This window comes from Eleutherodactylus coqui, chromosome 1 (genome assembly GCF_035609145.1).
Source record: "Eleutherodactylus coqui strain aEleCoq1 chromosome 1, aEleCoq1.hap1, whole genome shotgun sequence".
Lineage (NCBI taxonomy): Eukaryota > Metazoa > Chordata > Amphibia > Anura > Eleutherodactylidae > Eleutherodactylus > Eleutherodactylus coqui.
In genome coordinates, this window is record NC_089837.1 from 110,963,493 (window position 1) to 110,987,241 (window position 23,749).

General features: G+C 43.9%; 1 protein-coding gene across 1 annotated transcript in view; it reads right to left on the reverse strand.

Annotated features, from left to right (window-relative positions):
- The window catches only part of CLSTN2 (calsyntenin 2), a 529,216-nt gene that overhangs the window by 211,340 nt on the left and 294,127 nt on the right, over nucleotides 1-23,749 (reverse strand). Inside the window, exon 4 of the mRNA XM_066601026.1 lies at nucleotides 11,044-11,193. Coding sequence (XP_066457123.1) covers nucleotides 11,044-11,193 — 150 coding nt within the window. The remainder of the gene's footprint in view (nucleotides 1-11,043; nucleotides 11,194-23,749) is intronic.

Genomic DNA, 23,749 nt, shown 5'->3' on the forward strand with positions numbered 1-23,749 from the left:
TATGTCTCCAGAGTCAAGCCCAACCACCCCCAGACCAGCTGTATATGTCAGCCAAAGGTGGTCACAAGTTATAGTAGATAGCTGCCCATCAGCTTCATATTAGCTGTGTAAATCCATGTGCAGATACCTACCCTAGTGATGGTTGCATAAAAACAAATTGACAAAGAGTATGTATATATATATATATATATATATATATATATATATATATATATATACACACAAAACGCAGCATGCACGTACATCTCAGACAGATATGCAAATAATTAGAGTTGTTGTGTGATTAGATGAACGCTCTTGCCAACTGAGGCCCTAAAAGTGGTTCCACCCTTGGTCTATGGAAAGGCTCTCCTAGGCTACTTATGTGTAGTGCACCTCTTTTTCCGCTTGTGTAGAGCTTGTTGACCTATGATGCAGTCAAATAGATTTTGCCTATATATTCATGCCTCTTCGGATCTATTCCATGAAGCCTGAGGAAGAACCCTGAGAGGTTTGAAAGCTCGCTATTACATCATGTATTTTTGTTAGCCATTAAAAGCTATCATATCTACAAGATTACTTGGTTTCTCTTGCTGGGAACAATCACATTTTGCTCTACTGGCTAACATGATACAAAACCTTTTTCATTATTTAAAGTATCTCATATGCCCTTGTTCTTTATCTTTAGCATTCCTTTATGGTTTCTTGCCTTCCTGACAGCAACCAACAGCTACTGGACTAACTGAGGCCACAACACAAAAGACTACTTGAGTGCTGTTTAAGGCGTATGGCCTGTAGTTTGAATGCATTTATTTCAATAAGCAGATGGTCATTTACTATTCAATCTCAATAACTGAAAGAGATGCCAAATATATTTGACCTAATGAATTTTTTAGTTCTGTATTTATGTGAAGTCAGATTTGTTTTCAATCTGTTCCATAATTTACTATACAGTATGTGCCAAATCACCAGATTACATAGTGGAATAAGATTCACTGGGCTTCATTCTGCAGATGAGATATTGGAAGACGGAGCTGATATGTTGTCACATTGCAATGACAAAATAATACAAAAGACTCTTCTACATCTCTGTGTATACAAAAACTTCCTTTTTAAAAAGGTAAATATTGAAGTATTCTGAAATAGGCAGCAATTTAAGAAAAATACATAATCTACAGACAAATTGGAGTGTTAATATTTATCTGGACTATCCAATCTCGTTTGAAAAGCCCAGAAAGTTGAAAAGAAGGCTTGAAAGAAAAAATGCTGAAAATCCCTAGTGACGAACTCTGCCAAAGAAAGGAGGTATCAAAGAAGCTTTTAATATGATCGGGTCATACATGCCAACTTTAAGCATCAATTCTCTTCCTGCTGTAAAAGGAAATTGAATCAGTCTCAGCAGGAACAGCAACTCGAATGCTTCAAAAAGTGGAAAACATAGCTCAGCTTACAATCACCATAGGCACTTATGACATATTTCATTGTACTGATAAAACTTTTGTTGCTATTTCTTTACATTATTTTTATTCTTTTTTAAACCTTAAGATGCCATTTTTTCTTATTCCTTTCTCCTCCCAACTTTCAAAAAATCATACATTTTATTTTTCCATTAACATAGCTATCTGGGGGCTTGTTTTGTGGAACAAATTGCACCATCTTTGGGAAGTGGGGTTGGTTCTTGGTTTTCCGGTAGAGATGAGCGAGCGTACTCGGAAAAGCACTACTCGCTCGAGTAATGTGCTTTATCCGAGTATCGCTGTGCTCGGGTCTGAAGATTCGGGTGCCGCTGTGGCTGACAGGTGAGTCGCAGCGGGGAGCAGGGGAGAGCGGGCGAGAGAGAGGGAGAGAAAGATCTCCCCTCCGTTCCTCCCCGCTCTCCCCTGCAGCTCCCCGCTCCATGCCGGCACCCGAATCTTCAGACCCGAGCACAGCGATACTCGGATAAAGCAAATTACTCGAGCGAGTAGTGCTTTTCCGAGTACGCTCGCTCATCTCTATTTTCCGGCTTCCCTGTGGGTCAGTATGATTATGACAATACTAAACTTATATAACCTCAATTCCAAAATAGTTGGGACACTATGTAAAACATAAATAAATGTTGAGAAAAAAGACTACAGAACAGTTTTCTATTTTGCCTCAGTCCATTTTAAATGAGAAGACATCAGCATTTCTGGGTTGTGTTGATATTTGGCGGTTTCTTTACATGATGCAGCTTTAACTTGCATTTGTGATTTGCACGACGAACATCGTTCTTAGACAATGATTTCTGGAAGTATTCCTGAGCCCATGCAGTGATTTGCATTACAGAATCATGCCTGTTTTTAATGCAGTGCCGTTTTAGGGCCTGTAGATCTTGAGCATCCAATATTGACCAACAGCTATGTCCTTTCTGCACATGAATTTCTCCAGATTCTCTGAATCTTCTGGTGATATTTTGTATTGTAGATGATGAGTCTTCACAATTTTACATTGAGGAACATTTTTCTGAATTTGTTCTACAATTTTTGAAAACACACTTTTTCACAGATTGGTAAACCTCTGATCATCTTTGTTTCATTAGTAGCGCTTACTTTTCCAGCCTTTTGTTAACCCTGTTCCAACTTTTTTGAGATGTATTGCTGCCATCAATCTCTAAATTAGTTCATTTTTTTAAATTAAATTGAAAAATGTCTGAATTTCAAATTCTGATATGTGTTCAATGTTGTATTGAGAATAAAATATAGTCATATGATATTTCCAAATCATTGAATTATTTTTTTTCTAAACATTTATAATTTCAAATATTTTATGGATTTTCACAGTGAAAATAGAGAACATTATAAACAAACAAAGTTTTGGTATTGTACAGTTGCGTATATCTATCCACAATAGTAATAAATGTTAAGTAAACCTATTCCATCATATCTATACGCTTATGGGGGAGTCTATTATGTATCCAATTGTGACCCATGAAAGATGCATAGTTAAGGTTGTCCTGTGTCCTCAAAACTCTTATATATGTATAACCAATTGTATAATAGTTAATTAATTTACATTCTGGGCATGAAATTGCTGAAAAAGCATAATGCATCAGTATATCTCAAAGGAAAAAGGATAATACATAATAAGAATAAATATTTTAAAAGTAAAAACTGTTAGTCCGGTTAAACTCCACTGAAACATTATGGCCATACTGTTGAGCATAAACTGATTATATAAGACACATGCCAACACTACAAAATATCGCCATCCTTCCCCTTTCCTATACGAAATGATCAAAGTGTGGAGGTAGACATTAAGCAAGAGTAGCCTGAGAATTAAAGCCACTTTGCACATTTATTTTTGAACTTTCCCAAGTGGTCCAGTCTGCTGGCAATTAGATGTACCATTACACAATTGTGTTGTATTATTTGGAAAATCTCAGATAAGGAAGGAATTTCGTAGCACTTCCATCTTCTAGCAATAGCTGATCTTGTCGATGTCAGTACATGGGATAAAATTAAGAGGTCAGGGGTGCTGCATTGCTCTATGCCTAATGATAGGAGAGCTATACTTACACACACTCCAGCTTAGGTTAAACTGTAAGATGGAGCAGAGTGATAGATATATTTGCTCCCATAGTGACTTGAGCAAATCACAAAACCACAAAATATGCATCAACGTGCCTATTTGTTTGTTGCATATCCAATATTTATTAGAATGTTGTGATGAAATCTTTGCTAAATGGTAAGAAGTCAGGTACCATCTGTACAAAAGCTTCCTATTGATTTCTAAGTGATTTGCACGTTAAAATGTCTTCAAACTGAATCGGAATGCTAATGAACACTGATTGGGGCTGGAAAGATTTATGGAAATCTCTTTCCCAGTTACTTTGAAAGAGAGGAATGTTTAGAGGTAAGCTAGACAATATTGCTGCATAGGTCTTAAGGCCCATTTACACGAGCCGATGATCGCTAAATGATCGCTCAAACGACAGTTTGAGTGACAGCTTTGAGCGATCATTTTGCATAAACTATTAAATAGCTACTCAGCTACTTAGTAGCAATTAAGTGTGCAATGAAGCCTTCACTGAAAGCAGTTAATAACCCGAGGGCTATTATCTGTGCTCAGATCCTTTGTTCTCCACGGGGAAACAATGCTATCAGCACTCCCCATGGAAAGCTGCTGATAACAGCGAAGGATGATTTTTAGGTAAGACTGAATTTAACGATCAGCTAGCAGTGCCTGAAAAGCGCACGATGGCTGCGCGTTTAGATGCGCCTATGATCGCTAAAACGATCGCGATTAGCGATTTTTTTTTAGCAATCATCGGCTGGTGTAAATGGGCCTTTAAACATTCCTCCAGCGTGCCCCTCACATTTGTATACAAATGACTCATACTTTGTAAGTAAAGTTATAGGTGGGGAGTTTAATGATGAGAGGTAGTGTCAAATTTGAAGGTACTTGTAAAATTCTTTAGGTGGTAGTAGGTACGTTGCATGTAGCTGAGTAAAGGATTTCATAACTGGTCCTTCAAATAAATCCTCTACATTAGCGATGCCCACATTGAGCCAAATGTCAAGTTTTATATCTGGAATTAGTGATTCGATCACTTCCAGAGGCATCTGAAAAATTCAGAAGGGAAGTAAATTAGTTAAAATAGTCATTCTTTTCCACATGCGAAGGTTAGCAGTGATAGCAGGGAAGATAGACATGGGGAAACCCCTGGTTAATCTGAAGGCCCATAGGAGATTTGGTAGTTTAGGATATCCAGTAATATTACACTCAGTTTCAATCCAATGTTTAGAACCATCATTCAGACACCAATTTTTAAGTTGATCAAGTAATAATGCGTAGTAGTAATCTTTTATACAGGGACACCCTAGCCTTCCTCGGAATAATCTTTTATACAGGGGCACCCTAGCCCTCCTCGGAATACTTTGGCTGGTACATGTGCTCTCTTGTTGCCCCAAATATAGCGTATCAGCAAACATTGTATTGTATTCAAAGTATTATTAGGTATTACCACTGGAGGGTTGCAGAATAAATACAAAATTTTTGGAAGCAATAGCATTTTAACAAGGGTAATGCGACCTATCCAAGAAATCCATAATTTATCATAGTTTTGTGTGTCTTTTTTGAGGCTCGACAATAAAATTTTCAAATTGCTATATCCTAAATTGTTGGGAGGGAATGTTAAAATAATACCTAAATAGAGAATCTGTCCATCTACCCATTGATAGGGGTATGGGAATTGAAGATCTGCTTGGGTATTTTTAGAAATTCCTATGTTGAGAATTAGGGATTTGGAGGTGTTAAGCTTGTAGTAACTGACCCGATTAAATTTCTCGATAATGTCTGCTAGTGCACTAATCGAGGATTCTGAGGATGTTAAGCGAAGTATAACATCATCCACAAATAGGCCTATGCGGTGTTTAATATTGCCTATTGTGATGCCAGTTTTCTTAACATTTATTTACATTTTTACATAACATCCCAACGTTTGGGGGATTTGGGGTGGTATATTTTTTTGTTGTTGTACTACTTGTAATAAATAAAACAACTTTAAAAAAAATATTTTCTACTGCCATCCTCTAACTGCCACAATCTTCTTATTTTTCCATCAATGAGGTTGTATAAGGTCTCGATTTTTGTGTTTTTTACCATTTTGGAGGACATGCTGTATGACTTTTGGATCGCTTTTTATTACATTTTCTCTTGGAGATGAGATGACCACAAAGCTCAATTCTGGCATTGTATTTTTTCCAGACAATGTTCACTGTGGGGTATATAAAATGCATTATTTTCATAGATCTAACTTTTATGGACGCGGCAATACAAAATAGATTTTTTTTCCTTTTGATTTTGCTACTTTAAGTACGAGAAAAGAGATTCTTAAAGTTTATATTTCTTTTATTTTTTTACAGTCATTAAAACATTTTTTTTCTTTTTTCTTTACTTTTTTGTAGTCTTCTTAGGGAACTTGCACTTGCAATCGTTATATTGCTTATACCATGCACTACAATACTTCAATTTTTCTGCAGTTGTCAGGCAGGTGGATATGGATCCACATTGCCACATACTGTTTTGACTTTGGGCTGTTTGTGGAGGCAGCACAAAGTTTACAATATATAGCCGAGGTCAGGGAGCACAGAAATTAGAATAGCCAAAGTCAGGTAAGGGTCAGAAGCAGAACAAACACAATCAGGGTCTTTGTCACAAATGGCAGTAGGAGACCAATTGCTTAGGCATCCACTCAAGATTGTGGATGCCTTATACAGGGAGTACAGGAACATGATTGGAGGGAGATAACTTATGGAACCATGCACTGATCATATAGTGGGAGGAAGAGAAGGAAGGAGCTGGAGGCAGGATCCAACATACCAGAGAGTGAGCACAGTGACAATTGCCTGAAGCTGCAGGAGTAGGTGAACTGCAATGGAAGCATGCAATGACAATAGTTCCTAATGGCAATGAAATAGTCTCTCAAAGAGCGCATGCTGTATTCTTGTACCTTGCTGCCACCGTAAGTAATGGGTGGTGACAAGGTACCAGCTGTTAAATAATTTTTTAATGCCCCCAGATTCTGATTGGCTGGGGGCATTACTAAATTTGCACACTGCAGGAGGACAGCAGCGAGCGCAGGGAGGCCAGCCCCAGGCAGAGGCGCCGGAGGACAGCAGCGACCGTGGGGAGCGTTGGCACAGGCAGTGCCCCAATCCAAGGAGCCAGAGGACACAGGGCACTGAAAAGTGCAGGAGTACAGTGGAGAGTGCAGGGAGCCCATGCCCCAGGCAGAGGCGTCGGGCCAGTCAAGGCAACGCTGAGGACAGGGAGCAGCGGCGCAGGTACAGCCCCAGGCTGAGGTGCCGGAGGAGATGGCCCATGGAACCCAGTACTGAGGACAATGGCAAGGCAGGGAGTGCCAGCAAGTTTCATCCTCCAAGTGCCGTCCTGACACGGGAGGAGGACCGCGGAAAGGGTGTCAGCGGCGGCTCCCAGTGAGGTGACGGCTGAGGCACAGGACACCACAGCCAAACAGTGAGTTACTGGGGAATTGGCAGCTGGGACACAGCTCACAGCTGGCAGAGCAGTTGCTAAAAACTTGTCGCGCGGAGCCATGACAGATCGCTGTCATAGCCGCATTGTGTGTACTGATTTTTGGCTGCCCTGTAGGGTTCATGTTTTAACCCTCCAGGGCAGGCAATAATCCATCCACACTATGCTGCTAGGACTGTGCTACATTGACCCACTCTGGAGCTAGGGGTGTGACAGCGGTATTCCTCCATCCAAGCCTTGTCAAACCCCTAGCTTCCGTGGTCATCACGATACAATAATACGATCACATGCATCGTATTGGTTAGAGTTTGTAATGGGCACATTCAGCTTAGTGGTTACAGTCTCTGTTAACTCAAGGGGCATTAACTGAACTCGGCTGGGCACCCTGGGTTGGCACTCTCACAGTCTCCAATTTCAACAATAATATTTCCCAAGGCTTTTCTGTGCTAACAGTACAATCTCTCTCTCCAGGTATTGGTCCAGAACCTCGCTAATACTCCAGGGACACTTCCAGTTAAGGGATGTCCTCAGGCTCATGCAAGGCTATGATTGGTGTGGGTCAAGATAACAAAGTGATGGATAACCAACCAATAGGATCTCAGGATCAACTCACCTGTTGGCTTGTGACTTCCACTTAGTCTCATGTCCTGATACACATAGTACATGGGGGAATTGCGTCAGAGTGTACGCAGGAGGCCAGTTGTGCAAGTAGAGAAGGAGAGTCATCAGGGCTAGTCATAATCCCATACTGATTGCTACAGCCAAGTTACATGACTGTTGCATAGCTACAGATTTAGTGGTCACCACCATAAGCAGCATAGCACGCTACAGGGATTGTGTAGCTAGCCTACATTGTTTGCATCGTGCGTGACTTCTTTAAAGTGAATGAGAATGGCCGAGTGTAGTGCTCTGTGATGGGCTATGTTACTAATGTAGCACGCCAGCAGCCAAGGTGGCAATGGCTACATATGTACCTTAGTACCGATACCACTGGTGCTGAACTAGGGCAGAATGCCTTATATTGTAAAAACACTGCTGTGTTCGAGTTTCCTCTACCAGTTATAAACTACATTCTGCAGCCTTTGTAATCTTTCTAGCTACACCCTGCATCCAGCTGGTCCAACCTATGGCTGTTATTACACTCTCCAATCTGTCTTGGCACTGTGCTTACAGTAGAGAAGGTAAAAGCAGATTAGCAGCAGTGATATCATTTCTCACCTCAGACTGCAGTATTAATCAGATTTATCTGATTTAGGTAAGAACTTATTAGGTCATTATTTGTGCCGTGTCCCCGTATCAATATAATCTACCCAACACTCCTATTCATACAGTATATTATCAGGGATGTATTACATTCCTTAGGCCAGGATCTTCTTTTTAGTTTACAATGCAAGCAACGGTTTTAATAATGATGATGTCTGGGACATGGAACAATGAACGCTTTGTTGTGACTATACCACTTTTTCTGCAGGATTTTTTTATCTGGTCCTATTACTTAGGGGAGCTGACAAAGTTGACTTCATTTTTAACAATGGCTAAGAAGAAGATTTTTCACTGTTGCAAATCTCATTCTCTTTCCCTAAGCATCTTGTTTCCAGATCATGCGTTCTTTGCAATAGCGTTGCTTATCTTGGCTCAGACTCCTGTTAAGTCTGTGTGACTCACTGATATATGGAAAACTCAAATTGAAACTGATGAGCCAGTTAAGTTGATTCTTTTGGCTGTAAAATGAAAATTCGCTACGCACATATTATCTTCTGAGGATGTAATTTACAGAGGGGATCGGTACTGAATGGCCAAAGTGCTTACAAAGAGGCTTGGTTGCAAATACAGACATCAGACATACTCATTGGATGGATACAATGTCCTCTTTGAAACTTATTGTCAGATTCCACTTCCCTGGCTTTTAAATGCACATAGCTCGATGCAGAAGACATACATTACAGATGGATAAGAGCTGAATTTGTCATCAGCCTGTTTTGTTACAATTAATCTGCACAGAAAAGCAGAGTGATACTGTGTTATCCAGGAAAAATCAGTGTCGTATTGATTTTAAAGCAAAGCACAAATGTAGCAAAGTTTAACTTGACTCCTAAAAAGTTCATATAACTTTCTATGCCATCATTTATTTGCGCTTTTATTTGCTTTACAACAGCTTTGTAGTGTTAAGATAACAATAGCTTTTTAATAGCTTAAGATAAATTGTTGCAGAAAGTTATCACAGTCGGGTTAAACTTTGCTACATTTGTTCTTCTCACCACATTGTTGCAGTTACTCAGTAGATTTACACAAAGTTCTTTGTACAACTAATATCATATCATAATGAATTGTATCAAGGTAAAATAATTCAGCCCTGCTACATTTGTTTGTCAATCAATTGGAAATTGAAATCCACCCTGTTAAGTTCCAAAGGAAATGCCTCTATAAAGTCAAGTGGGGGTTTGGCACTTTGTAATGGAAAACAGTATTCTAACCCATATGATGACATATTATAAAGTAAATTATCACAGGAAGTTGCGGCTAAAAGTTAGACACTCACTTTAATATGACACATTGGGAGAAATGTATATACTAGAGCTGGTATAAAACAAATGCGGAATAGTTGCCCAACTTGTTTTTTGTAGTAGGAGCGTAGCTACAGGTTCCTGGTGCAACTTGCTTTCCCCAGCACAAATACAGTGGCTCAGCTCCGTGTATGGTGGTATTCGGTAACTCTACATAATACAATCATCATGAGTCAGATATCAGTTCTACATGGTGAAGACAATTACAGTATAATTACCTCCTGTGATCACAGGTGACATTTTCTCCAACTGGAGTTGTCCACTCTCCCTTTTCTTCTTTAACTGGGTGCAAACCACCATACTCCTGGCTCTTTGAGTATTGTACGAGTGGCGGAGAGCCAGGAGATGGGTGTAGAGGTACAGTGAGTGCTCCCAGCACGGATTGACAGTTATTTCTTTATGCACACTTATACAAAGAAGGCTGTCAATTATTAATAGGACAACCCACTATACCCCTAAGCCTAGAATGAGCAGAAATTACTCCTAAAGAGGTTCTGTCACTAGAAAAAAAATTCTATGCTAACCTATTCCTCTCCCGTCAGTCTTCTTACTGCATCTTCTCTCTGCCGATCTTCTCCTGGCTCCTCTAGTCCCCCGGGTCACGTCACCTCCAGCCGGCTGAGTCCTCGTCTTCCTGTTATGTAGCGTACATTCTCAGCATTCTATTTCCTGCAGGTCAGTGTACCCGGTCACTAGTGAGGGAGCATTCACTGCCTAGTAGGGAATGCCGAATCCTATGTGGGGCTATTGCAGAGACTGCGCATGCATGGTGTCTTGCCAATAGCCTGGCATAGGATTTGGCATTCCCAGCTAGGCAGTGAAAGCTCTGTCACTAGCGATGTAGCATACACTGACCTGCAGGAAGGAGACTGCCGAGAATGTAAGCTACATCACAGGAAGAATTGGATCCAGCTGGCTGGAGGTGACGTGACCCGGGGGACTGCAGGAGCCAGGAGAAGATAGTTGAGGAGAAGATGCTGTAAGAAGACTGACGGGGAAGGAATAAGTAAGTATTAAATTTTTTTTTTCTAATGACAAAACCTCTTTAAAGAATTACAAGTTATACTGAACCCTTTCTCACAAAACTATATATCAATCTGCCCAACTAATCCCGCTCTATACTGTAACATGCTGCCCACACATCAGAATGTAACAGGTTTCCCTTAAGTACCATTGTAATAACTATTATCCACTGAAGTGTATTTACTTTGCCTTTCTGTTCACATTTCTCATCAGGAGATATTTCTTGCTTTTGTAGTATTGTAACAATGTTAGGAAAGGCTCAGGACCAGCACGAGTGGGAGCTTGTTATAAGGTCAGAAACCGACATCATCATTTATCTGCCTGTTGGGACAGTGAAGCCTGGGGTTTTAGGAAAGTAATCTCAAGTGGATTTTTCGACTTGGGAAAACAGCTTTAAATGGCAGTGAAGAACCATAACGTTATTACACAGTTTGATCTAGGGATGCAGGAAGTTTCTTACCTTGCCACCCGGGTTTGCACACCGGCTTCACATCTACTTTTACTGTGACCTCTTGAGCCGCGTGTTTCTGTCCACAGTCATATGCGGTGACTTTAATCTCATATTGGTGTTGCTTATCATAGCTTAGTTTCTCTGTGTTCCTGATGTTACCTTGAAGATAAAAAGATCAGACAAACAGTGATTACTAAAAACGTAACTGAAATGAGTTTATTGGTTTTCAAAATACTGTCCGTCCTGAATGTTTCATACTTTGTTCGCAATATCAATGCTCGCTCTATCCCAATGGTTACGGCTTGGATATAGCACTTTGTTGCATGTATAGGTATAGGAAACAATTTGCACCACACATTTTAATGAGATTTAGAAAAATAAGTTTTTCAAAACTCTTTGTTTTATCAAACTAGTTGTTTCATGAAGACAACCTGATTTTGAAATGCAGCCGACTGGACAATTAATCTGTAGCGTCTGATACTGCCGGCATGATTTTTTTAAACAAAAATCACCAGAAAATAGGTTTACTAATAAAAAAGGGGAGAGAGGAGAGAGAGAGAGAGAGACGGAGGTGAGGAGTGGGAGGGGGTAGAGAGAAGGGGGGGCTGAAGAGAGAAAGAGAGAGAGAGGGGGTGGAGAGAGAGAGAGAGATAGACGGGGTGATGAGTGGGAGAGGTTAGAGGGAAAGGGGGGCTGGAGAGAGAAAGAGAGAGAGAGGGGTGGAGAGAGAGGGGTTGGAGAGATAAAGAGAGAGAGAGAAGGAGATGAAGAGAGAACGAGAGAGGGGGTGGAGAGATAAAGATATAGAGAAGGAGCGGAGAGAGAAAGCGAGTGAGGATGTGGAGAGAGAGAGAGACAGAGGTCATGGAGAGAGAGAGAGAAAAAGAGAGAGGGGGTGGAGAGATGAAGACAAAGAAGGGGATGAAGAGAGAACGAGAGAGGGGGTGGAGAGATAAAGATATAGAGAAGGAGCGGAGAGAGAAAGCGAGTGAGGATGTGGAGAGAGAGAGAGACAGAGGTCATGGAGAGAGAGAGAGAAAAAGAGAGAGGGGGTGGAGAGATGAAGACAAAGAAGGGGATGAAGAGAGAACGAGAGAGGGGGTGGAGAGATAAAGATATAGAGAAGGAGCGGAGAGAGAAAGTGAGTGAGGATGTGGAGAGAGAAAGAGAGACAGAGGTCATGGAGAGAGAAAAAGAGAGAGGGGGTGGAGAGTGAAAGAGAGAGAAGGAGTTGAGAGAGAAAGAGAGAGAGGAGGTGGAGAGAAAGAGAAGTAATTTCTGTCTATCAGTGCTGGGGTCCTAGGTTGAAATCCCATCAAGGATAATATCTGCCAGAATAAAGACAAAGAGAACAGAAAAACCCATTCAGATAAATGATAGACATTACTTTAGGCAATTACTTGACTGTCACCCACTCAAGTTTGGGAAATTCAAATCCGTGTTATGGCTAATTATATTTTAGACAATCCTATAGTCAACTGATTGAGTGACTGGCAACCATTTAATATTTTAAACATTTAATTCTGTGTAACTGTTAATTATATTTTAGGTCATGCTGTAGACAACTGCTCAACTGGCAAGTACTCACATATTTTGGAAATGCAAAGTCACATTACAATGGCCTATTTTACTATGTGAAAATACAAGCACCTATATTTTGCTGCATGCTTGATTGCAATTTTCAGAAAATGCAAACTCATACTGAAGTACTTTAACTTGAATTTGCGTAAACAGTTGAGTGGCTGCCAGTTGAGCAATTGCCTGCAGTATTATCTGAGATATAAAGACATAATTAAAGCCAGAGAAATATTTTGAATGTAAAAAGGCAACTGCTCAACTTTTTTGAAGTGTAAGTGTAATAAATAATGCTACAGACAATCACTTGACCATCAACTGCTAAAATGCCAACTGTGTGGGTAAAGAGAGAAAGTGAGAGACATTTGCTTGATCAACTGGCGAAAAGGCAATTTTGAACGAAGAGTCGTTCACTTGGTCATCAACTGCTGGGAAGGCAATTGCATGGAAAGAGTGAGATTCAAGTGCTTGAATGTCAATCACTGAAAAGACAATTATGTGCGAAAGGTAATTGCTTGACCATCAACCACTGAAAGGTAGTGAGAGAGATTGCTTTACCCTTCCCTGACTCTGAAAAAATTTTCTCCAGTATATTTCCACCATTGCCCAATGGATGTATGAAACATTCAAAATACTTACCTATATAAGCGCTGTGTGATGCCAGCTGCCTCACCGCAGGGGACTGGTTTATTGAGATGCTCCAACAGGCAAGCCCAGAATCAGATGGCTTTGCAGAGCATGTGCAGCTACTCTGAATGGAGCTGACACTGCACATGCTCTGCAAAGTGGATTTTATGGCCAAATAATGGATTTTATGGCCATTAAAACTTGCCTCATCTGATTAATTCTAGGGAATTCCTGACCAACCTGTCCAAGTTCTGCTCCTCGACCAACATGCATTGCAACGCACATGACGGCAAGCCTGGGCGTGAAGATAAGGAGAGGAATGAGTTAGTGTACTTCCGGACGCCATTGCTGCTAGTTGTGCTATTTTATCTAGATGCTTGTGCAGGAGAAGCTTCATTTCTCACTTGGTTGCCTTTCAGCTCAGCTTTCGTGCTTTTTGGTGATCTTTTTTCCGGAAAAGGCCTCGAAGTTGTTTGAATAATCCTGACAACTTCTGTTATGTTTGTGGAGAGGTCACTTTTAAATCGAAAATAAAAGAATTAACGCCATTGATTTGCAAAAGTTATGAACTATATTTGGGTTGCAAGACCAGAGTCCAGGATAAGTCTTGGGCTCCACATGTGTGTTTTGAGTCCTGTGCTACTTTGCTTTGTTAAGTTGCTTAACAAAGAAGCTTCGCCACATGACCTTCGCTTTTCCAATGGTATGGAGAGAGCCAAAGGATCACTTGTTCGATTGCTATTTCTGCATTACCAAAATCACTGGAATTTCAAATAAGTTGAAAAATTCTATACAGTATCCCAACATACTCTCAGCCATTAGGGCGGTCCCTCACAGCGAAGAGCTACCCATTCCAGTACCACTGGAAACATGGAGTCTGGACACGGTGGAGGAGGACCATGTTCATGTTGAGGCTATGCACGATGAAGAGAGCGATCCAGGCTTTACTGAAAGTTCCTCAGAACCACACATATTGAGCCAGGCTGACCTTAATGATTTAGTTTGTGACCTGAACCTTTCAAAATCCCAATCAGAGCTTCTAGCATCAAGGCTTAAAGGCTGGAACTTGTTAGGAGAAAAAAACGGAATCTGTTTATTCCAATGGCGACAACAAGAATTAGAGCACTGTTTTTCGAGGGGAGATGGCCTAGTTTATTGCAATGATGTTAATGCTCTGTACCTTGCATTGGCATCAGTATAATCCCCTAGAGTGCAGGTTATTCATTGATTCCTTTAAAACCAGCTTGAAAGCAGTACTTTTGCACAATGGTAGCAAAAGCCACTTCATTCCCACCGCTTATGGGGCCCACATGAAGGAGACATATGAAAACATGAAAGTTTTGTTAAAGATGGTTCAGTATGAAAGACATGCCTGGCACGTTTGCAGAGATTTGAAAGTCATTCCCCTTGTACTTAGTCTTCAACTAGGATATACCAAATTTTGCTGTTCCTTGTGCAAGTGGGACAGCAGAGATAGAAAAAACACGGTGAGCGATTCCACCAGGACATATCCATCATGGAATTGTGCTATCAAGGAAAGTATGGCCAATTACTGTTGGACATTAAAAAAGAGATATTCCTGCAGCAAAATGCAGAAGAAAATCATGTAGAAATACATTTTGAACTGTCATTAGTATTAGAATTTAAGCTAGTTAAAGTTGTCAGCAAATGGAAAATATAGGTTTTTCAAGATTTTAAATGCATCTTACTCAAAAACTATACCTGACACACATTTGGAAAGCAGATTCAGAATCATTGGGGAAAATACCATAATAATGATCCTATTTGATCAAAGAAACACGAAAAAAGTTAAATTTTGTTGGCCAATGTTATTTGATCTTTACAGATCACGCGCTAACTGACTGGACTTATCCAGTGCACACATTTTTACAAAAGAACTGCAAACTTGAACTTTGGTTTTGGGAAACTGTTGAACAGGCATGTTCAACTTTCTCTGATGTTGACTACTTTCTAGATTTTCTTAGAGGTCAGTTATGATTACAAATAGAGATGAGCGAACGTACTCGTCCGAGCTTGATATTCGTGCGAATATTAGGGTGTTCGGGATGCTCGTTACTCGTAACGAGCACCACGCGGTGTTCCGGTTACTTTCAGTTTCCTCTCTGAGACGTTAGCGCGCTTTTCTGGCCAATTGAAAGACAGGGAAGGCATTACAACTTCCCCCTGTGATGTTCAAGCTCTATACCACCCCCCTGCTGTGAGTGGCTGGGGCGATCAGATGTCACCCGAGTATAAAAGTCGGCCCCTCCCGCGGCTCGCCACACATGCCTTGTGAGTTAGCTGAGGGAAAGTACTATTGTGCTGGTGCTGCTGTAGGGAGAGCGTTAGGAGTCAGTGTAGGCTTCAAGAACCCCAACGGTCCTTCTCAGGGCCACATCTACCTGTGTGCAGGCTGCTGCTAGCAGTGTTTTTTTTTTTTGTTTTCTCAAAATCGGCAGTGCAGAGCATTGCACCCGGCATTAGGGACAGAAGTGGTGTATAGGCAGGGAGAGTGTTAGGAGTGAGTGTAGCCTTCAAGAACCTCAACGGTCCTTTCTAGGGCCAAATTTAACCGTGTGCAGTACTGTGCTGGCTGCTGTTAGCAGTGTTGCATTTTTTTTTTTTTCTAAAAATCGTCTGTGCAGAGCATTGCACCCTCCATTGATACTACAGGGACAGAATTGTGTAGGCAGGGCCACAACACAGTTATTGTTCATTGAATATACGCAGTGGGTCCTTCCCTTTGCTAAAAAGGACAAAAAATTATATTTGGCCAGCCTGTGTCAGTCCTAAGGTCTCCGTGTACGTGTGTGCTGCGTGGACAACGTACAAAAATCAGACGCAACCAGCTACGGTTTACTGCAGGCTTGTGCCATTGTCTTTCCTGACTGGCAAATACCTGCTCTGCTAGAGTTAATAACTCTGCTACACTAAAGTTGTGTGTCACTTTTTCAGGGCCACACTACAGTTCTAAAAGTTATTGTTCATTGAATATACGCAGTGGGTCCTTCCCTTTGCTAAAAAGGACAAAAAATTATATTTGGCCAGCCTGTGTCAGTCCTAAGGTCTCCGTGTACGTGTGTGCTGCGTGGAGAACGTACAAAAATCAGACGCAACCAGCTACGGTTTACTGCAGGCTTGCGCCATTGTCTTTCCTGACTGGCAAATACCTGCTCTGCTAGAGTTAATAACTCTGCTACACTATAGTTGTGTGACACTTTTTGAGGGCCACACCACAGATATTAAACTTCTTGTTCATTGAATATACGCAGTGGGTGCTTCCCTTTGCAAAAAAGGAAAAGAAATTATATTTGGCCAGCCTGTGTCAGTCCTAAGGTCTCCGTGTACGTGTGTGCTGCGTGGACAACGTACAAAAATCAGACGCAACCAGCTACGGTTTACTGCAGGCTTGCACCATTGTCTTTCCTGACTGGCAAATACCTGCTCTGCTAGAGTTAATAACTCTGCTACACTATAGTTGTGTGACACTTTTTGAGGGCCACACCACAGATATTAAACTTCTTGTTCATTGAATATACGCAGTGGGTGCTTCCCTTTGCAAAAAAGGAAAAGAAATTATATTTGGCCTGCCTGTGTCAGTCCTAAGGTCTCCGTGTACGTGTGTGCTGCGTGGAGAACGTACAAAAATCAGACGCAACCAGCTACGGTTTACTGCAGGCTTGCGCCATTGTCTTTCCTGACTGGCAAATACCTGCTCTGCTAGAGTTAATAACTCTGCTACACTATAGTTGTGTGACACTTTTTGAGGGCCACACCACAGATATTAAACTTCTTGTTCATTGAATATACGCAGTGGGTGCTTCCCTTTGCAAAAAAGGAAAAGAAATTATATTTGGCCTGCCTGTGTCAGTCCTAAGGTCTCCGTGTACGTGTGTGCTGCGTGGACAACGTACAAAAATCAGACGCAACCAGCTACGGTTGAGTGTAGCCTTGCGCCAATTTCTTTCCTGCCTGGGAAATCAAATCACTGGTAATACAGCATGCTGAGGGGTAGGGGTAGGCCTAGAGGATGTGGACGCGGCCGAGGACGCGGAGGGCCAAGTGAGGGTGTGGGCACAGGCCGAGCCAGTGCGGTGGCCAGGGGTAGAGGCAGGGCCAGACCGAATAATCCACCGTTTCCCAAAGCGCCCCCTCGCGCCATGCCATCCTGCACAGGTCAAGGTGCTCTACGGTGTGGCAGTTTTTCACAGAGACGCCTGACAACCGACGAACAGTGGTGTGCAACCTTTGTCGCGCCAAGATCAGCTGGGGAGGCACCACCAACAGCATGCGCAGGCATATGATGGCCAAGCACCCCACAAGGTGCACCACTGCCTCTCCCCCTGTGCCCCAACCTGCCACTGAGATCCAACCCCCCTCTGAGGACACAGGCACTACCGTCTCCTGGCCTGCACCCACACCCTCACCTCCGCTGTCCTCGGCCCCATCCAGCAATGTCTCTCAGCGCAGCGTCCAGACGTCGCTAGTGCCACAGTTTGAGCGCAAGCGCAACTACGACGCCACGCACCCGCACGCTCAAGCGTTAAACGTGCACATTGCAAAATTGATCAGCCTAGAGATGCTGCCGTATAGGCTTGTGGAAACGGAGGCTTTCAAAAGCATGATGGCGGCGGCTGCCCCGCGCTACTCGGTTCCCAGTCGCCACTACTTTTCCCGATGTGCCGTCCCAGCCCTGCACGACCACGTCTCCCGCAACATTGTACGCGCCCTCACCAACGCGGTTACTGCCAAGGTCCACTTAACAACGGACACGTGGACAAGCACAGGCGGGCAGGGCCACTATATCTCCCTGACGGCACATTGGGTGAATTTAGTGGAGGCTGGGACCGAGTCAGAGCCTGGGACCGCTCACGTCCTACCCACCCCCAGAATTGCGGGCCACAGCTCGGTGGTGGTATCTGCGGTGGTGTATGCTTCCTCCACTAAAGCACCTTCCTCCTCCTCCTCCTCCAACGCAACCTCTGTCTCGCAATCAAGATGTGTCAGCAGCACGTCGCCAGCAGTCGGTGTCACGCGGCGTGGCAGCACAGCGGTGGCCAAGCGTCAGCAGGCCGTGCTGAAACTACTCAGCTTAGGAGAGAAGAGGCACACGGCCCACGAACTGCTGCAGGGTCTGACAGAGCAGACCGACCACTGGCTTGCGCCGCTGAGCCTCCAACCGGGCATGGTCGTGTGTGACAACGGCCGTAACCTGGTGGCGGCTCTGCAGCTCGGCAGCCTCACGCACGTGCCATGCCTGGCCCATGTCTTTAATTTGGTGGTTCAGCGCTTTCTGAAAAGCTACCCCCACTTGTCATACCTGCTCAGAAAGGTGCGCCAGCTCTGCGCACATTTCCGCAAATCCCACACGCACGCTGCCACCCTGCGGACACTGCAACATAGGTTTAATCTGCCAGTGCACCGACTGCTGTGCGACGTGCCCACACAGTGGAACTCTACGCTCCACATGTTGGCCAGACTCTATGAGCAGCGTAGAGCTATAGTGGAATACCAACTCCAACTTGCGCGGCGCAGTGGGAGTCAGCCTCCTCAATTATTTACAGAAGAGTGGCCCTGGTTGGCAGCCATCTGCCAGGTCCTTGGAAAATTTGAGGAGTCTACCCAGGTGGTGAGCGGCGATGCTGCAATCATTAGCGTCACCATTCCTCTGCTATGCATCTTGAGAAGTTCCCTGCAAAGCATAAAGGCAGACGCTTTGCGCTCGGAAACAGAGCCGGGGGGAGACAGTATGTCGCTGGATAGTCAGAGCACCCGCCTGTCTATATCTCAGCGCGTTGAGGAGGAGGAGCATGAGGAGGATGAGGAGGAGGGGGAAGAGACAGCTTGGCCCACTGGTGAGGGTACACATGCTGCTGGGCTGTCATCCTTTCAGCGTGTATGGCCTGAGGAGGAGGAAGAGGAGGAGGATCCTGAAAGTGATCTTCCTAGTGAAGACAGCCATGTGTTGCGTACAGGTACCCTGGCACACATGGCTGACTTCATGTTAGGATGCCTTTCTCGTGACCCTCGGGTTACACGCATTCTGGCCACTACGGATTACTGGGTGTACACACTGCTCGACCCACGCTATAAGGAGAACCTTCCCACTCTCATTCCCGAAGAGGAAAGGGGTTCGAGAGTGTTGCTATATCACAGGGCGCTGGTGGACAAACTGATGGTAAACTTCCCATCCGACAGCGCTAGTGGCAGAATGCGCAGTTCCGAGGGCCAGGTAGCAGGGGAGGCGCAGAGATCAGGCAGCATGTACAGCGCAGGCAGGGGAACATTCTCCAAGGCCTTTGCCAGCTTTATGGCTCCCCAGCAAGACTGTGTCACCGCTCCCCAGTCAAGGCTGAGTCAGCGGGAGCACTGTAAAAGGATGGTGAGGGAGTACGTAGCCGATCGCACGACCGTCCTCCGTGACGCCTCTGCCCCCTACAACTACTGGGTGTCGAAGCTGGACATGTGGCCTGAACTCGCGCTGTATGCCCTGGAGGTGCTTGCTTGTCCTGCGGCTAGTGTCTTGTCAGAGGGGGTGTTTAGTGTGGCTGGGGGAATCATCACGGATAAGCGTACTCACCTGTCAAACGACAGTGCCGACAGGCTTACACTCATCAAGATGAACAAAGCCTGGATTTCCCCAGACTTCTCTTCTCCACCAGCGGACAGCAGCGATACCTAAGCAATACGTAGGCTGCACCCGCGGATGGAAGCTACGTTCTCTCTCACCATCCAAAACGGGGACATTTCTGCTTCATCAATCTGTGTCTAATATTCCTCCTCCTCCTCCTGCTCCTCCTCCTGAAACCTCACGTAATCACGCTGAACGGGCAATTTTTCTTAGGGCCACAAGGCTCACTCATAATTTTTCTAAACAATTTTTATATGTTTCAATGCTCTTAAAAGCGTTGAAACTTTAACTTGAACCAATTTTTCGTTAAACTGGGCTGCCTCCAGGCCTAGTTACCACTTAAGCCACATTAACCAAAGCGATTAATGGGTTTCACCTGCCATCTTGGTTGGGCATGGCCAATTTTTTGGATGTACATTAGTACTGTTGATACAGCAATTTTTGTGGGCCCTCGCCTACAGTGTAATCAAATGAATTTTTAGCCCACCTGCATTACAGCTGACGTTACATCCGCTGTGTTGGGCAATGCAATGGGATATTTTTGTGTACCGCCGGTGGGTTCCAGGGAGCCACCCATGCTGTAGGTGCACACGGAGTTTAACCTACATGTGTCCACTTGTAAAGAACCCCAGTCTGACTGGGGCATGCAGTGTGGGCCGAAGCCCACCTGCATTAAGCACGACATTACTACCTCAGCTGTGTTGGGCAATGCAATGGGATATTTTTATGTACCGCCGGTGGGTTCCAGGGAGCCACCCATGCTGTAGGTGCACACGGAGTTTAACCTACATGTGTCCACTTGTAAAGAACCCCAGTCTGACTGGGGCATGCAGTGTGGGCCGAAGCCCACCTGCATTAAGCACGACATTACTACCTCAGCTGTGTTGGGCAATGCAATGGGATATTTCTATGTACCGCCGGTGGCTTCCTGGCACCCACCCATGCTGTGGGTCCACAGGGAATTATAAAAGCATCTGTATCCACTTGTAAAGAACCCCAGTCTGACTGGGGCATGCAGTGTGGGCCAAAGCCCACCTGCATTAAGCACGACATTACTACCTCAGCTGTGTTGGGCAATGCAATGGGATATTTTTATGTACCGCCGGTGGGTTCCAGGGAGCCACCCATGCTGTAGGTGCACACGGAGTTTAACCTACATGTGTCCACTTGTAAAGAACCCCAGTCTGACTGGGGCATGCAGTGTGGGCCGAAGCCCACCTGCATTAAGCACGACATTACTACCTCAGCTGTGTTGGGCAATGCAATGGGATATTTCTATGTACCGCCGGTGGCTTCCTGGCACCCACCCATGCTGTGGGTCCACAGGGAATTATAAAAGCATCTGTGTCCACTTGTAAAGAACCCCAGTCTGACTGGGGCATGCAGTGTGGGCCGAAGCCCACCTGCATTAAGCACGACATTACTACCTCAGCTGTGTTGGGCAATGCAATGGGATATTTTTATGTACCGCCGGTGGGTTCCAGGGAGCCACCCATGCTGTAGGTGCACACGGAGTTTAACCTACATGTGTCCACTTGTAAAGAACCCCAGTCTGACTGGGGCATGCAGTGTGGGCCGAAGCCCACCTGTATTAAGCACGACATTACTACCTCAGCTGTGTTGGGCAATGCAATGGGATATTTTTATGTACCGCCGGTGGGTTCCAGGGAGCCACCCATGCTGTGGGTCCACAGGGACTTCACAATAGGGAGTTGTACCTGCCTGTGTCTATGAATTAAAAACCGCGGTCTGACTGGGGCATGCAGACACCTTGACAGAATGAATAGTGTGTGGCACATAGGTTCCCCATTGCTATGCCCACGTGTGCAGCTCCTGATGGTGGTGGCACAGGATTCTATTTCTCATTGCTTCTGTACAGCATTGTGGGCTATCGCCCTGCCCCTTTTAAAGAGGGTCGCTGCCTAGCCGTGCCAACCCTCTGCAGTGTGTGCCTGCGGTTCCTCGTCATGGCAGACGCACTTCTAAATAGACATGAGGGTGGTGTGGCATGAGGGCAGCTGAAGGCTGCGCAGGGACACTTTGGTGTGCGCTGTGGGGGGAGGGGGGGTTGGGCAGCATGTAACCCAGGAGAAGTGGCAGTGGAGTGTCATGCAGGCAGTGATTGTGCTTTGTTGGAGGTAGTGTGGTGCTTAGCTAAGGTATGCCATGCTAATGAGGGCTTTTCAGAAGTAAAAGTTTTTGGGAGGGGGGGGGGCCCACTCTTGCCGCTATTGTGGCTTAATAGTGGGACCTGTGAACTTGAGATGCAGCCCAACATGTAGCCCCTCGCCTGCCCTATCCGTTGCTGTGTCGTTCCCATCACTTTCTTGAATTGCCCAGATTTTCACACAAGGAAACCTTAGCGAGCATCGGCGAAATACAAAAATGCTCGGGTCGCCCATTGACTTCAATGGGGTTCGTTACTCGAAACGAACCCTCGAGCATCGCGAAAAGTTCGTCCCGAATAACGAGCACCCGAGCATTTTGGTGCTCGCTCATCTCTAATTACAAACTAATGACTACAAATCCACATCCAGTCTTATAATTTCAGCCTACCATTCTGTCTTCCCAATACTTTATACTGCAGCTCCACTTGTTTATATTAGTTATTGTGTTTAAAAGCAAGCCCAGCAAGAACTCTGCAAATGGGCAAAATGATTCAAAGCTATAGCAACTAAACCACTGTTTATGAAAGAGACAATGAAAAAAGTTTGTTAGCCAGTAGAGCAAAATGTGATTATTCCCAACAAGAGATACCAAGTAATCTTGTAGATATGATACCTTTTAATGGCTAACAAAAATACATGATGTTAATGTGAGCCTTTATGTTGGAAAAACAGGACACAAACTTAAAGCAAGGATGCAATCTCATCGCCACACGATTAAACAGAGAAAGACAGAATTACCTGTGGTGGAGCACTTTGGACACAACATTGGACACAACATTGAAGAAATAAAAGTTATGATACTCATAGAATGGTAGAGTTGGAAGGGACCTCCAGGGTCATCTGGTCCAACCCCCTGCTCAGTGCAGGATCCACTAAATTATCCCACACAGATATCTGTCCAGTCTCTGTTTGAAGACCTCCATTGAAGACCTCCATATGCTTCTCTTAATACATCCCAGAATTGTGTTTGCCTTTTTGGCTGCTGCATCACATTGTTGACTCATGTTCAGTCTATGATCTATTAGTATACCCAAGCCTTTTTCACAAGTGGTGCTGCTTAGCCCAATTCCTCCCATTGTGTATGTGTTTTTTTTTTTTTTCATTTTTCTTGCCCAGATGCAGGACTTTGCATTTCTCCTTGTTAAATACCATTCTCTTAGTCGCCGCCCACTGTTCCAGCTTTTCTAGGTCTTTTTGAATACTCTTTCTCTCTTCCCTATTGTTGGCTATCCCTCCTAGCTTTGTGTCATTGGCAAATTTGATCAGTTTCCCATCAATTCCCTCCTCCAGATTATTTATAAAAATGCTGAACAACACTGGGCCTAGGACAGAGCCTTGTGGTACCCTGCTTGATATATTCTTCCACTTGTATGTGCAGCCATTTATGACCACTCTTTGAGTACAATTATTCAGCCAGTTTTGAATCCACCTAATATCCAGTAGTATCCACTATACTGAAAGGCAATTTTATGTCACAAAGCCATAGAAGAATTTGGAAATATAAATTTATAACAACTTTTTACACTTTCAATAGAGGGCTAAATTCTTCATGAGGATTCATGTGTGACTGAGAAGTAAGAGAAATCTATAGCACAGATAACACTGCTGGCCTAGTGACCCACCCAACACTAATTCGGGGACCATAAAACCTTCACTTTCTTATCATTGACTATTTAACAATGTCAATATTTCTGTTGTAGTATTCTTTTAAGTG